This window comes from Monodelphis domestica, chromosome 5, assembly GCF_027887165.1.
Source record: "Monodelphis domestica isolate mMonDom1 chromosome 5, mMonDom1.pri, whole genome shotgun sequence".
In the NCBI taxonomy this organism is placed as follows: Eukaryota; Metazoa; Chordata; class Mammalia; order Didelphimorphia; family Didelphidae; genus Monodelphis; species Monodelphis domestica.
This window is the reverse complement of record NC_077231.1, coordinates 120,470,427-120,482,819: the sequence shown is the minus strand read 5'-3', so window position 1 is coordinate 120,482,819 and position 12,393 is coordinate 120,470,427. Positions and strand designations below refer to the sequence as shown.

The following is a 12,393-nucleotide window of genomic DNA, read 5'->3' as shown; positions in this document are numbered from 1 at the left end:
CGTACAACTCATGGAACTTGAACTCGGCTCCCCCTTTATTCAGAATTTGCAGTTCTTCCATTATGTCATGTAGCCTCTCAAGGATTTGTGGAAGCACATGGACAAGAACTGCCCAAGATCCAAAGATCGATCAAATTATGCTCCTGAAAGTCACTAAAATTTGACTAACTACACAAATTTTCTAGAAACTGTGAACATGGAAATCTCCAAGTCCCCAGTTTATTTAGTTGGGGGGTAGAAACCCCAGGTTTTGACCTTGTCACAGGAGAGGTTTCCCCTTGAGGGAAGGTCCCACTTCATAGGTCTCTGGCTAACAATAGACTCCACTTCAGGTGGGAGTTAAGCCCAAGCCCAAGCCGAAGTTGAGCGACTCTTTGGCCCTACAGGCAGCGTGTCAGGGTGCCAAGTTCGGTCCTCCGAAGGAGGGTGTGATATACTGGGAAAAGCCTTCTGGAGACTAAGAGTCACTTCAGCTTGGGCTTAGCTCCCACCGGAAGTGGATTGTCTATGGTTAGCCTGAGACCAGTGATGTAGGACCTTCCCTGGGGGAGGGGACTCTCCTGTGACAAGGTTAAAACCTGGGGTTTCTACCTCCCAACTAAATAAACTGGGAACTTCGAGATTCCACATTGACAAAATATACTTGAAATTCACAACCTAATTCTAATTGTCATGGATTAATTTCTGGAAAATGAATAGTTGGGTAAAAGAGAACTACAGTGTGGGAAGAGGTTGTGCCAGCTAAAATATCAGCTAGGTTTCCTTCTGATGGCCAGTGTGGAACATTGTAGTCTTTTCTTCATTGTAAATTACTTCCTTAGAGGCTGAAGCAGGGTATCAATTTTTAAACTATTAAGTTGTACAGTAGAGGAAAGGCTCTTTCTGAGTTACTGGGTACAGTGCAATAAAGAAATATGACCCTTGGAATGTGGTTATTTTCACAAAAGCAAGTAAACTCAACAGCCCAGGAGAACCAGAACCAATCACAGAGGACTCAATGTTAAAAACCCAGTAGTTTATTTCAAAGTATAAATTTCAGGCTTGTTGGACAAAATCCCACTACAGTTAACACTTGTACAGACACTAATCTATCAAACATACAAAAACAAAACAAAAAATCCCAAACCTAATAAAAATAGGGACAGCTTGCAGTAGCCCAATTTACAGTGGGCTTTGGGTAGGTCCTACATTATCTTATATTATTTACACCTTCAGCTGCAAAAAACAAAAACAACAACAACAACAACAACAACAAAAGGAAAACAAAATCAGGCTCCAAGTTTCCTACAAAGTATTTATTCTTATATTTAATTTTTAAATGGCTGATAAATTACTAAAGCCTGGATCCCCAAAAGTAGGATGGTAGCCCAGAAACTTTATTTACAAACAAAACTCTTTAAAACCAGACAGCATTTAAATATAAAAAGTGAGTACTCAGCCTACATATACAACAAAAGAGAAACAAAGAGAAACTGATTTTAACATGATAATGACAAAATAATTTGAAAATGAAAAGCAAAGCAAGATAAAACATTTCATTTCTGTTCTTGAGTTCATTTTTGTAGCACTTACACTCCCCATTTGCTGGCTCAAGGGGATGAATATTGGATAACAAATATGGCTGTCATATTGACAACCTCATCTGAACTCCTTTAAATTGCCAATTGTATTTACCCCAACAGCCCCCCAAAATATTAAAAAAAAAAAGACTTTATGGTTTCCTAAATGTAAATACTTAGGAAGGCAGGTTCATAGCTTGCTTTTGGATAGTGTTATTTGCAATCTATCTAATACTGGGACATGGTTATTCTGGGAATTAGAGCAAAACTAGGTTCACACACAGATCTGCATCATAATGAGAAATCACAGAATAGTGACAGAAATGGCCCAAGGAGAAGGGAAGCTGGGAAGAGAACACTTGGAGGTTTGCAGTAACTCTGTGTAAAGATCACAGTGTGCAGAGAAGGTGAAGGATACCACAGGCATTACTTTTTTTTTTTCAATTTTGTACAGTACTGGAAAACTTTCAGACCAAAGATGATGAGCACATTATAAAGATCATGCAGTATTACTAAGACTACATAAATGGTAGTAGGTAAGACTTGCTATAATTTGCCTTTTCCATTTTAAATTACCCAGATCTAAATGTGTACAGAAATTAAAAAAAAAACGAACAAAAACCAAGATAACACTTAATAGAACTGAGGAAATTGTATAAAGCAATCAAGCTGCTTTTGGAGCAGTTTTGCATAAGGACATATCTACCCTAAGATTGCAAATTATCTCAAGTTCCTTGGTTCAGGAGGTTTCTTCAGAGGTACTTATTACCAGCTATCATAAAAAGGGGAAAAATGAGTGAGGAAAAAAAAGGGTCACTCCAGTGAACAGTCAGCTTCCAACAGAGAGGAAGCTATTTGCCACAACTCCACCATAAACAAGTTTTGGGGGAAAGTATCACAGTATTCTTCATATTTAGAAATGGAAGAGGGGAAAATTATATTTATGAATCAGTGGAGTCTGTGTTCCATTTACATATTTACTGGCAAGAACAAAAATTTTTGAAAGGAATAATCACACTTAAAACAGGGTGAACCGTTAATTTGACAAAGTACAAAATTAAAAAAAAAAAACAGCACTGCCACTTCAAAAGTCAACTAAACTTTTACTACATTTCAAGTTAAAATCCTCAAAATTCTCAAGATTTCCAACAGGGCAACACTTAGGGAGATATTGCCATACTAAAAATGTAGCAACCTTGCATTCCCATAATGTGAAAATCCAGCTTATAATACTCTGTGAAAAGGTACCATGGAGTAAAGAGGTAACATGGAGTGTAACTCTTAACCAGAGCAGAACTGTTCAAAGTGGCTACTTCTAGTTATTTGTGATCTAAGCTTTTCCCTAAAAGTAACATCAAAAGTCCAGACTCTCAAAGTGAGACTAGCCAAGGAATAAGAAGTGCTTTAAGTTTCACCCTCGACCCCTCGTAGTACATGCATTCAATCAGCTGCTGCCTCCAGACCCCATAGGGGTACTAGTCTGAGGGTTGGCCGCAGTTAATAAACTGAAATGTACTACCGATCCACTGGTTTATGTCGAAACACTTGTAATCAGACCATTCATAACTAAAACCACAAATTTATACATATTGAGTATTGTTCTATACGAGGACCAAAGTCCCTAATTTGCTGTCTCCGAGTTATTGCAATTCTCTTTGCAACTTCCTTCCACTGTTTGGAACAAGAAAACGCTCAGAGTATTATTTTTGCCCTATTTCATTAAGATAAACAAAATTTTACAAAGTAATTTTTCAAGATTACTATTTGCGATTTCAGATTTTTTTTTATAACACACAGTGGGAAAATAGGCTAAATAAGGAAATAATTTTTACTTGCTTGGCTTTGCTACCTGACTTACATGTCTTTGTACTAGGAAGGCTTTTGTCATAAACACGAATGCCTGTGAATGTAAAGACATACTGGTCACTCTAGGCAATATATTTTTTCTAGCAAAGTCAGCAAGTAGGTAGGCATCACATAACCATTAAACAAGCCAATAAAGAACATTGTCAAAGATGGGCATGCTGTAGTCAGGAATCATCATGAAAACATAAGCATCTCTTTTTTACTGTTAAAAATTTATATATATATATATATATATATATATATATATATATATATATATATACACACATACATATATATATATATATATACACACACACACACACGTAGAAAAATGTATATGTTTATATACATATATAAAACGACATCGCTTCCAAATGAAATTTCCATCCCAAGTTCTTAGGTGTGACATTGGCAATTTCTTTACTGTCACCCTTAAAAATAGTTCTAACAAATGACTACAAGGCCCATAGTTGGCAAGAACTGGCTCAAAGCATACTCACTATAAAAACAATAAAAGAACCAATTGGCTTTGACACAACCCTAATTCTCATTGTAGTCTTATTCCTTGAAAGTGAAAGGAAGGCATCAGAGCATTACATTATTGGCAATCAGTAGTTAGAAAGGCTTTGTTCAGCACCAAGCCTAAACTGTTCACACTAACAGATGACATTGTATTAATCTGAAATGTGAACTCTCTCAGAAGATAATTTCCTTACAGGTCCAACTACAAACCATCAAAGATATACAAAAAAGGACAGGAGGAGAACAAAGTTAGCCCCCTCCTTTGCTTCAAGAAAGTTACAAATCTCAGATTTAAGATTTTTAAAAATGAGATGGCAGGAACAAAGCCACCAATATAACAAATTTAGAAAGTTATTTCACAGACTCCTTCACAAGTCTCTTTTATAACCCTCTCCTAACTTATTCCAACCCTCCCATCCCCACCAACAAATCTATCCTCAGTACCTGTTGAATACCAATATGGTTGTCATTTAAAAAACAAACAAATCATGATCTAAGGCTGAATCCCTTGGAGCTAAATTATGATTCCCAGCAGTTTAAATAAAATTATGCTAAATAAAACAATACAGAGTGATACACCTTTAATTTTGACCAAAGCATATGCAAAATTTTATGAGGGCAGTTTTAACTGTTACCTTGGCACCATCAAAAGATACAAGTCATTTGCATGACTGCTAAGAACAAGTCAATAAGAATGATGTGAAAAAAAGATATGAACCATTCTTGATTTATCTTAAAATAGTACACTGGTTGCTTCAAATCATCGAGACGGTATTTTAAACATGTTTTCTAATGCTAACTCTGCCTTGAATTTTAAGTTATTGGAAATGGTCTTGCTACTCTAAAATTAAGAGAATATTTTAAAAATTATGGTAATGATAAACTAGAATTGTCTTGTTAATCTTTGTTGTAAGTATGCCGTGTTGATGCCAAAGATGTCTGAAGGATGACGTTTATAAGATAAAACCTAGTAAAACTTTGGTCCACACACTGCATGCAGTCAGCTTAACTGGTAGTAACAATCACACTTTGGGGTATATTATAAGGAGTGAGGAGGAGGACAGATAGCTTAATCAAGAATTTTGAGTAGACCTAATGATAACATGGGATAAGAATCATAAAAGAGCCTAAGGTTTTGTTTCCCCTAACTCCAACACCTTCCAACAGAAAAAAAAAAGAAAAATCATTTTCTGAAGTTAGAGGAAAAATGGAGGTATAAAATAAAAATCTCAAAGGGAAAAAAAGTAAACAGCAATGGAGATATGGCCATGTTTATTTTTATAGTTAAATCTTTAAGGCACAAAATAAATTTAAAAGAGTTGGTAGGAGAGAAGGGAAGGGCAGAGGGGGATTGTTAATTAAGTGGATATTAAATGTCCTAGACAAGTTCTCAGATTCAAGCAGGAGAGTCTTTTTTATCTTTACTATATTCTTTCAACAAAACCAACCAGAATTAATGTTCTCTTCCTTCATTAATGTTTGCATTTGAGAACATATCCTCAGTGCAGAGAATGAGTAGTTTAGAAGACAAATGTTCTTTTATTTTTCCCAGTCAAAATTTAAGCAGAGACTAGGAAAAGGACCCAAGTTAAGAAAGATATGAAGAAATCCGTTCCTATGTTTGAATTAGCCTACTGAATAATTATTTCGGATGTGCTTTTTGTTTGTTTCTTTGGGTTACATTTAGCTTCAGTTATGTAGTGCAAAGTATGAACCCACCCTCATCAAGAAGCAGAATCCTAACTGTTCATGCTATTTTCTCCTTGACCTTTACACTCTTTACTGGAACAGAGGTAAATCTGAGGATGTAAAGAGGAGAAACTGCTGCAATGAATTAAACAGGAAAGACACACAGATACACACACACACACATACACACACACACACACATTCATACACACATGCAAGCGCACACATACACACACTATGTCCCCAAATCTCAAAATTAAAAGGAAGGTGCACATTTATATTTCAAAATCCTGAAGCTTCAAATGTCCAGGAAAATAGTTCTTGCTTTGTGGACTGAGAGTTTATTTTACTTCTGGATATAAATGTATGTAGTGTATTACACACATCTGTCCAAGAAATCTTGCAGAATGTGGATTTTACAGTGAATATCATGCACAAGATTAAAAACAAGACAAAAAAAATGGAACTCTTAAAAGAGAGACAGATGTAAAGGCTCCGAGTGTTTAACTGCTCTGGGAAGAGATCACATCCGTTGACTGGGGATCACAGAAAGGTCCAAAACGTCCATAAATGTCCTTGGCTCGGACAGCAAAGTAGTATTTGCTGCCAGATACAAACTGAGTGAGAGTACATGCCATAGGCAGAGGAAGCGCTTTTACCTCCCCAATTTTCTTCCACTGTGATGGCATTGTGGCACTGGGATCCTCATGGTAAGCATAAAGGTGGTAGCTATCTACACTGGCACAGCTACGGTCTACTTCTAGGACACTCCATGACAGCACGATGCCATTCTGGCTTTGTACTCGAGCTAACTTCAAGTGTGGCTTCTGAGGAAGGGAGGTACTGGCAGCTTCTGGGGGCAGACGTTGTGGTTGAGGAGCTTCTGGTAGGGGTGCTGGGTGCACAGGGCGAGATGGCTCCTAAAATACAAAAAAAAAAGTAGTAGACAAGATTAGACTTTGCAGTAACCAAAGGAAAAAATGCTCAGGTTCATAGTTTTAATGGTGGGATGGGGCTTAGAAATCAACTAGTCTAACATGATTTACCTGGTTCCAAACAGCACAACAGAAAGAATACTCACTCTGAAGTCAGAAGGTCTGGGTTAAAATACTACTTTTGGGGTCAGCTAGTTTATTGTCTAGCCCTTAGAGCTCTTTTGTATTGGAACTGTACTCAGTATTGATTCTACGACAGAAGGTAAGGGTATTAAAAAAAAACAAAAAACAGTCTCTGACATAGTAGTGACCTCAGACATCACTGGGCTTCAGGATGCTAATCTGTAAAACAAGGAAGTTGGACTAGATTGAGGGCTCTCCTCCAGCTCTAAATCTTTGATCCTTTAAGCCAATTCATTTTGCAATTAATAAACTAATTACTTTACATGTTCCAATACAAGTTTACCTTATTCTAATATTCTGAATGACTGAAAACATTATTAGTATTATGACTCCCTTCACTAACATAGATCACAATCCTTCTCCTTGAGCCTTACTGAACTGTTATGATATCCGTATCATGGAGGATGTTCTCCATTTGTGTGTCAAAGATACCTGTCATTTTGGATATCCAACTTTTTTCCGTATCTTTTTCATGTCATAAATATACTTCATCTTCTTCCCCACTTAAAATATCAACACTAATGGTTTTGTACCCATCACTGATAATTTGCAGCTTAATTCCTAACATGTATTTTCCTCTTGTCCCTAAATTATTATATGTTATTGTTGTATTTCAGGAGTTGGCCATTTAGTATCTCAGAATATAAGCTGTTAATGAGATGGCTTTCTTTAATGGTGAATAATTTTAATCCTAAATTTTAAGAAGCACCCCTTAATTTCTGAAAATGTGGGAGTTTTAGCCCACAATTTTTTTATGCTCAATGTTATTGCTGCTACCATTGAGAATATCTCATTGTTCCTTTTTTTAATAGATAAAAAAATCTGTTCATTGTTGTAAGAAACAAGCTATTTAGGGACACACTGGTGGAAATTCTTAGAAAACACTTAGGCAATATTTCATTGTTTTGAAAAATGAATGGATACGGAAATGCTATCTAATGCCATGACAACTGACAAATATGAGGTAGGACAGGAACTAGGAAAAGGCTTAAAAAAAATTTTTTTTTTTAAAAACACAGAACCAAAAGAACTGAGTACATGATTTCCATACAGAGGATAGAGAATGAGAAGATATGGACAGAAAAAACTGAAGGTAATTTAAAAGAAGTGGCTCAAAATTCAAGACAACTTATGACTTTAATATTGTTTATAATACTGTTAAAAAAAGATTAAAGAATCCAAGTTTTTAGCTCTCTTTTGGACTACTGATCCCATTAACTTTGGAATGCCCTCCAATGATGCATATTACAACACAAGCTTAGTGTTTTCCTGTGAAATTCTTGTCCATGTGTTTCCATAAATCCAACACAGAAGGTTCACCTAATGTGCTATGGTCTTCCTTGCAATCCCCCATCCCCCCAAAATTCCAAAGATATCAGAACACTATCATCATCTCTCACTTTTGCCCACATCACAAGTCTGTCCTCTTCCTTCTCCTAGTATACAATTCCTTGATAACATCTTTTATTTCCATTCTTCTTTGAAGTTTCTCACTGGTTATGTATGCTATAGCCTACTCATTAAAATTAGTATTAAAAAATATAGACCCTTTGGTTCCATGAGAAGTATAGAAGTTTCTCAATTTGCTAAAGGTAATCCAACTGGTCTCTTCCTGTTCCAATTCTGGACCCACTCATTGTCCATTTATTAGACATACAAACTGACAGATAATCACTGTTTTCCTTCCAAATACATATCATAATAAGGGCAATAGATATTCTTTAAACACTTAAATTTTTCCATATGGATGGTGAGGATCTGATAACTTTTTTTCCTTTTAAACATTTTGTTTTCTCAATTACATGTAAAAGCAATTTTTCACATTTGCTCATTGAAATTTTGAATTCTGTCTCCTTCTTGAAGTGGCAAGAAATTTGATATAGGCCATACATGTGCACTTGTGCAAAAAATATTTCCATTCATGTTATGAAAGAAAATACAACTAAAAAACAAACATACAATAAAAATAAAGATTTTTAAATTATGCTTGAATCTGTATTCAAATTCCATCATTTCTTTCTCTGGAGGTGTATAGCATTTTCCATCCTAAGAAACTTTGGAATTGTCTTGGATCACTGTGCCCAGTATTTTGGTTCTAATAATTTCACTTTGCATCAGTTCATTTAAGTATTTCCAGGTTTTTCTGAAAGCATCTGTTCATCATCTTATAACAAAATAGTCCATCACAATCACATACCACAAATTGTTCAGACATTCCTCAATTGATGGGCACCCCTCCCCCAACTTTCCAATTCTTTGTCACCACAAAAAAAGCTGATATATATATATATATATATATATATATATATATATATATATATATATATATATATATATATATATATAAAAACCCTTTCCTTCCATCTTGGAATCAATACTGTGCATCGGTTCCAAAGCAGAAGAGTGGTAAGGGCTAGGCCATGGGAGTCAAGTGACTTACCCAGGGTCACACAGCTGGGAAGTGTCTGAGGCCAGATTTGAACCTAGGACCTCCCATCTCTAGGCCTGGCTCTCAATCCACTGAGCTACCCAGCTGCCTTCATGATATATATTTTAAAACCCTTCCTTATCTTCCTTCTAAGAATCAATGCTGTGTATTGGTTCCAAGGCAGAAAAATGGTAAGGGCTAGGTAGTTGGGGTTGACAAAATTTGTCCAGGGTCACACAGCTAGGAAGCGTGAGGCCAGATCTGAGCCCAGAACCCTCTCATCTCTAGGCCTGGCTCTCAATACACTGGAGCCACCTAGTTGTCACTTGTTATTAATATTTTATTTGTATGCGTTTTTTTTTCCTTTTTAGTTTTCATCTCTTTGATACAGAACTAGTACTGGTATTATTGGGCCAAGAGGTATTCAGTTTTATAGCTCTTTGGGCATAGTTCCAATTGCCTCCAGAATGGCTGAATCAGTTCACAAATCCACAGTTCATTTTTCCCAAATCCCTTCCAACATGTCATTTTCCTCTTCTGTCATATTAGCTGATCTGATACATACAGGGTAATTATCTCAGAGTTGTTCCAATGTGCATTTTTCTAAACAACAGTGATTTCAAGTATTTTTCGTATGAGTATAGATAGCTTTGATTACTTCATCAGAAAACCATCTGTTCATAATATCCTTTGATCATTTATCGATTGAGGAAAGACTCATATTTCCATTTAGTTGACTCAGTTCTCCATATTTTAAAGAAATGAGGCCTTTATAAGACAATTCATGGTAAAACCTTTTCAGTTATTATTATTGTATATTTCCCTCCATCCTATTTTTCCTCTGCTTTATCCTACTCTCTTTCAATCTATACATTTTGAAAAATGTTTTGCTTCTGACTGCCCTTTCCCCCAATTTGCCCTCCCTTTTCTTTTCCCATTCTTCTCCTACTATCCTAATAGAATAAGATAGATTTTTATAACCAATTGAGTATGTATGCTATTCCATCTTTGAGTAATAAGAGTAAGATTCATATGCTTCCTTCCCCACCTCTCCCATTTTACCCTCCATTATAAACAATCTTTCACACCTCTGTGAAATAATTTACCCAATTTTACCTTCCTCGATGTTTCTCCCAGAGTATTCCTCTCATTCCTTCTTGTTTTGTTTTTTAGTTGTCATCCCATCATATTCAATGCATCCATGCCCTCTTTCTATGCATACCCTTCTACTTGCTCTAATAATGATCAAGTTCTAAAGCATTACAAATATAATCTTTTAATGTAGGGAAGAATTTATTTAATTTACGATTCCTCTTCTCTGTTTAGCTTTCTCTTGAACCTTGTATTTGAACATCAATTTTTCTATTCATCTCTAAGTCTCATAAAAAATTATTGAAAAAGTCTCCTAATTTTATTGAATGTCCATTTTCTCCCCTGAAGGATTACACTGTTTTGCTGGGTAGGCAATTCTTGGTTATAATTTTAGCATCTTTGACTTCAGGACCATCATTTTGCAAGTCTTCTAATCCTTTACTCTAGATGTTGCTAAATCTTGTGCTATCTGGACTGTGGCTCCATGTTATTTGACTTGTTTCTTTATGGCTGCTTGCAATATATTATCCTTGGCCTGGAAGCTCTGGAATTTGACTACAATATTCCTGGGAACATTCATTTGGGGATTTCCATCAGGTGAATGATTCTTTCAATTTCTATTTTATGCTCTGGTTTAGAATATCAGGGCAGTTTTCCTTCATAATTTCTTAAAGGATGATGTCTAGGTTCCCTTTTTTTAATGACTTTCAAATAGTCCAACAATCCCTAAATTCTCTCTCCTGCATCTATTTTCTAGGTCACATTGTTTTTTCAATGAGGTATTTCATAGTTTCTTTTTTTTTCATTCCTGATTTTGTTTGTTTCTTGATGTCTCATGGAGTCATTAGCTTCCACTTGGCCAATTCTATTTTTTAAGGACTTACTTTCTCAACTAAGCTTTTGTACTTTCTTTGCCATTTGGCCATTCTACTTTTCTTCAGTGAATTTTTGTATATCTCTTCTCATGTAGGCAGTTCTGCTTTTTAAGTGTTCTTTACAGTGTATTTTTGTGCCTTTTTTACTATTTGGCTCCCTCCCTCCCTAAACTCTTACCTTCTGTCTTAGAATTAATACTAAGTTATGATTCTAAGGCAGAAGAGCATCAAAGGCTAAGCAATTACCTAGGGTCGCACAGCTAGAAATTCCTGAGGCCAGATTTGCTATGGTTGACTCTAAATCCACTGAGCCATCTGGCTGTCCCTGTTCTGTTTTTAAGAAGTTATTTTCTGAAGTATTTTTTGTGCTTCTTTTATCAGGCTGTTGACTGTTCTTTTTAGGCCTAAGACTAATTCACATTTTTCTTTTGAGGTTTTGGATGTAGCAGTTTTGACACTATTGTTTCCTGAATTTGTGTTCTGATTTCCCCTATCGCTACTGTAGCTTTCTGTGATCAAGTTTTATGATTTAAAAAAAAATGCTAAAGTTGTACTCTGCTCTTGGTTGAGGGGGAGGCACTATCTCAACTTTTCAAAGTTTTTCATGGATCTGCTTTCAGAGCTAGTTCTAGGAACCTTTAAGTTTTTAATTCTTTCAAGGTGGCATGATCTAAGGAGAGGTGTGTTTACTACTCTTCTAGTCCTTGCTCTGATCTGTTAATGATCATAAGTGGTCTGTTCCCCCTTGGAACTGTGATCACGGTCTCTATTCCCCTGTAGTCAAATGCTCTAGAGTGTTGTGTTCCTTTTCACCCTGGGACTGAGACCCAGAATTGCATGGTTGTAACAAGTCCTGCATCCAGTGTTAGCAAAGGAACTCCTGTAATCTTCTGAATTGTCTGATCCCCTTGCCATCTGTGGGCTAAGAGCTTTGGAAGATGCTGCTGTGGATTCAGTTGCCCCTGTAGCCTGCCTTCCCCTTTCACTTCAGTGTGACAGATCTTTCCTACCATTCAGCATTTGCTTGTCACTTAATGCACTTGCTAGAACTTGTTGGCTGAGGAACTGCAAGAAATTCCAAGGAAGAAGCAATAGCCAGTGGTGGAGGACTTTTCTTCAGGAGAGAAGGAGGCAAAGGAGAATGTCCCCATTTTGTTCATCAAGGAAATGTGTGCAAAATGGGTAGAAGTACAAAACTTTGTTGAAAACTATCACCCTAAAAAAGCTTTAACAAGCAGAATTGTAAATTTGTTAAATGACCA

At 36.1% G+C, this 12,393-nt stretch overlaps 1 protein-coding gene across 7 annotated transcripts in view; it reads right to left on the bottom strand.

Moving 5' to 3' along the window:
• Window positions 1-1,000: 1,000 nt before the first annotated feature.
• ATF7IP (activating transcription factor 7 interacting protein) overlaps window positions 1,001-12,393 on the bottom strand; it is a 136,954-nt gene continuing 125,561 nt past the window's right edge. For all 7 annotated transcript variants that reach the window (XM_056799177.1, XM_007503691.3, XM_056799178.1 and 4 more), the window contains one exon: window positions 1,001-6,538. In XM_056799177.1, coding sequence (XP_056655155.1) covers window positions 6,122-6,538 — 417 coding nt within the window. In that variant the 3' untranslated portion in view covers window positions 1,001-6,121. The remainder of the gene's footprint in view (window positions 6,539-12,393) is intronic.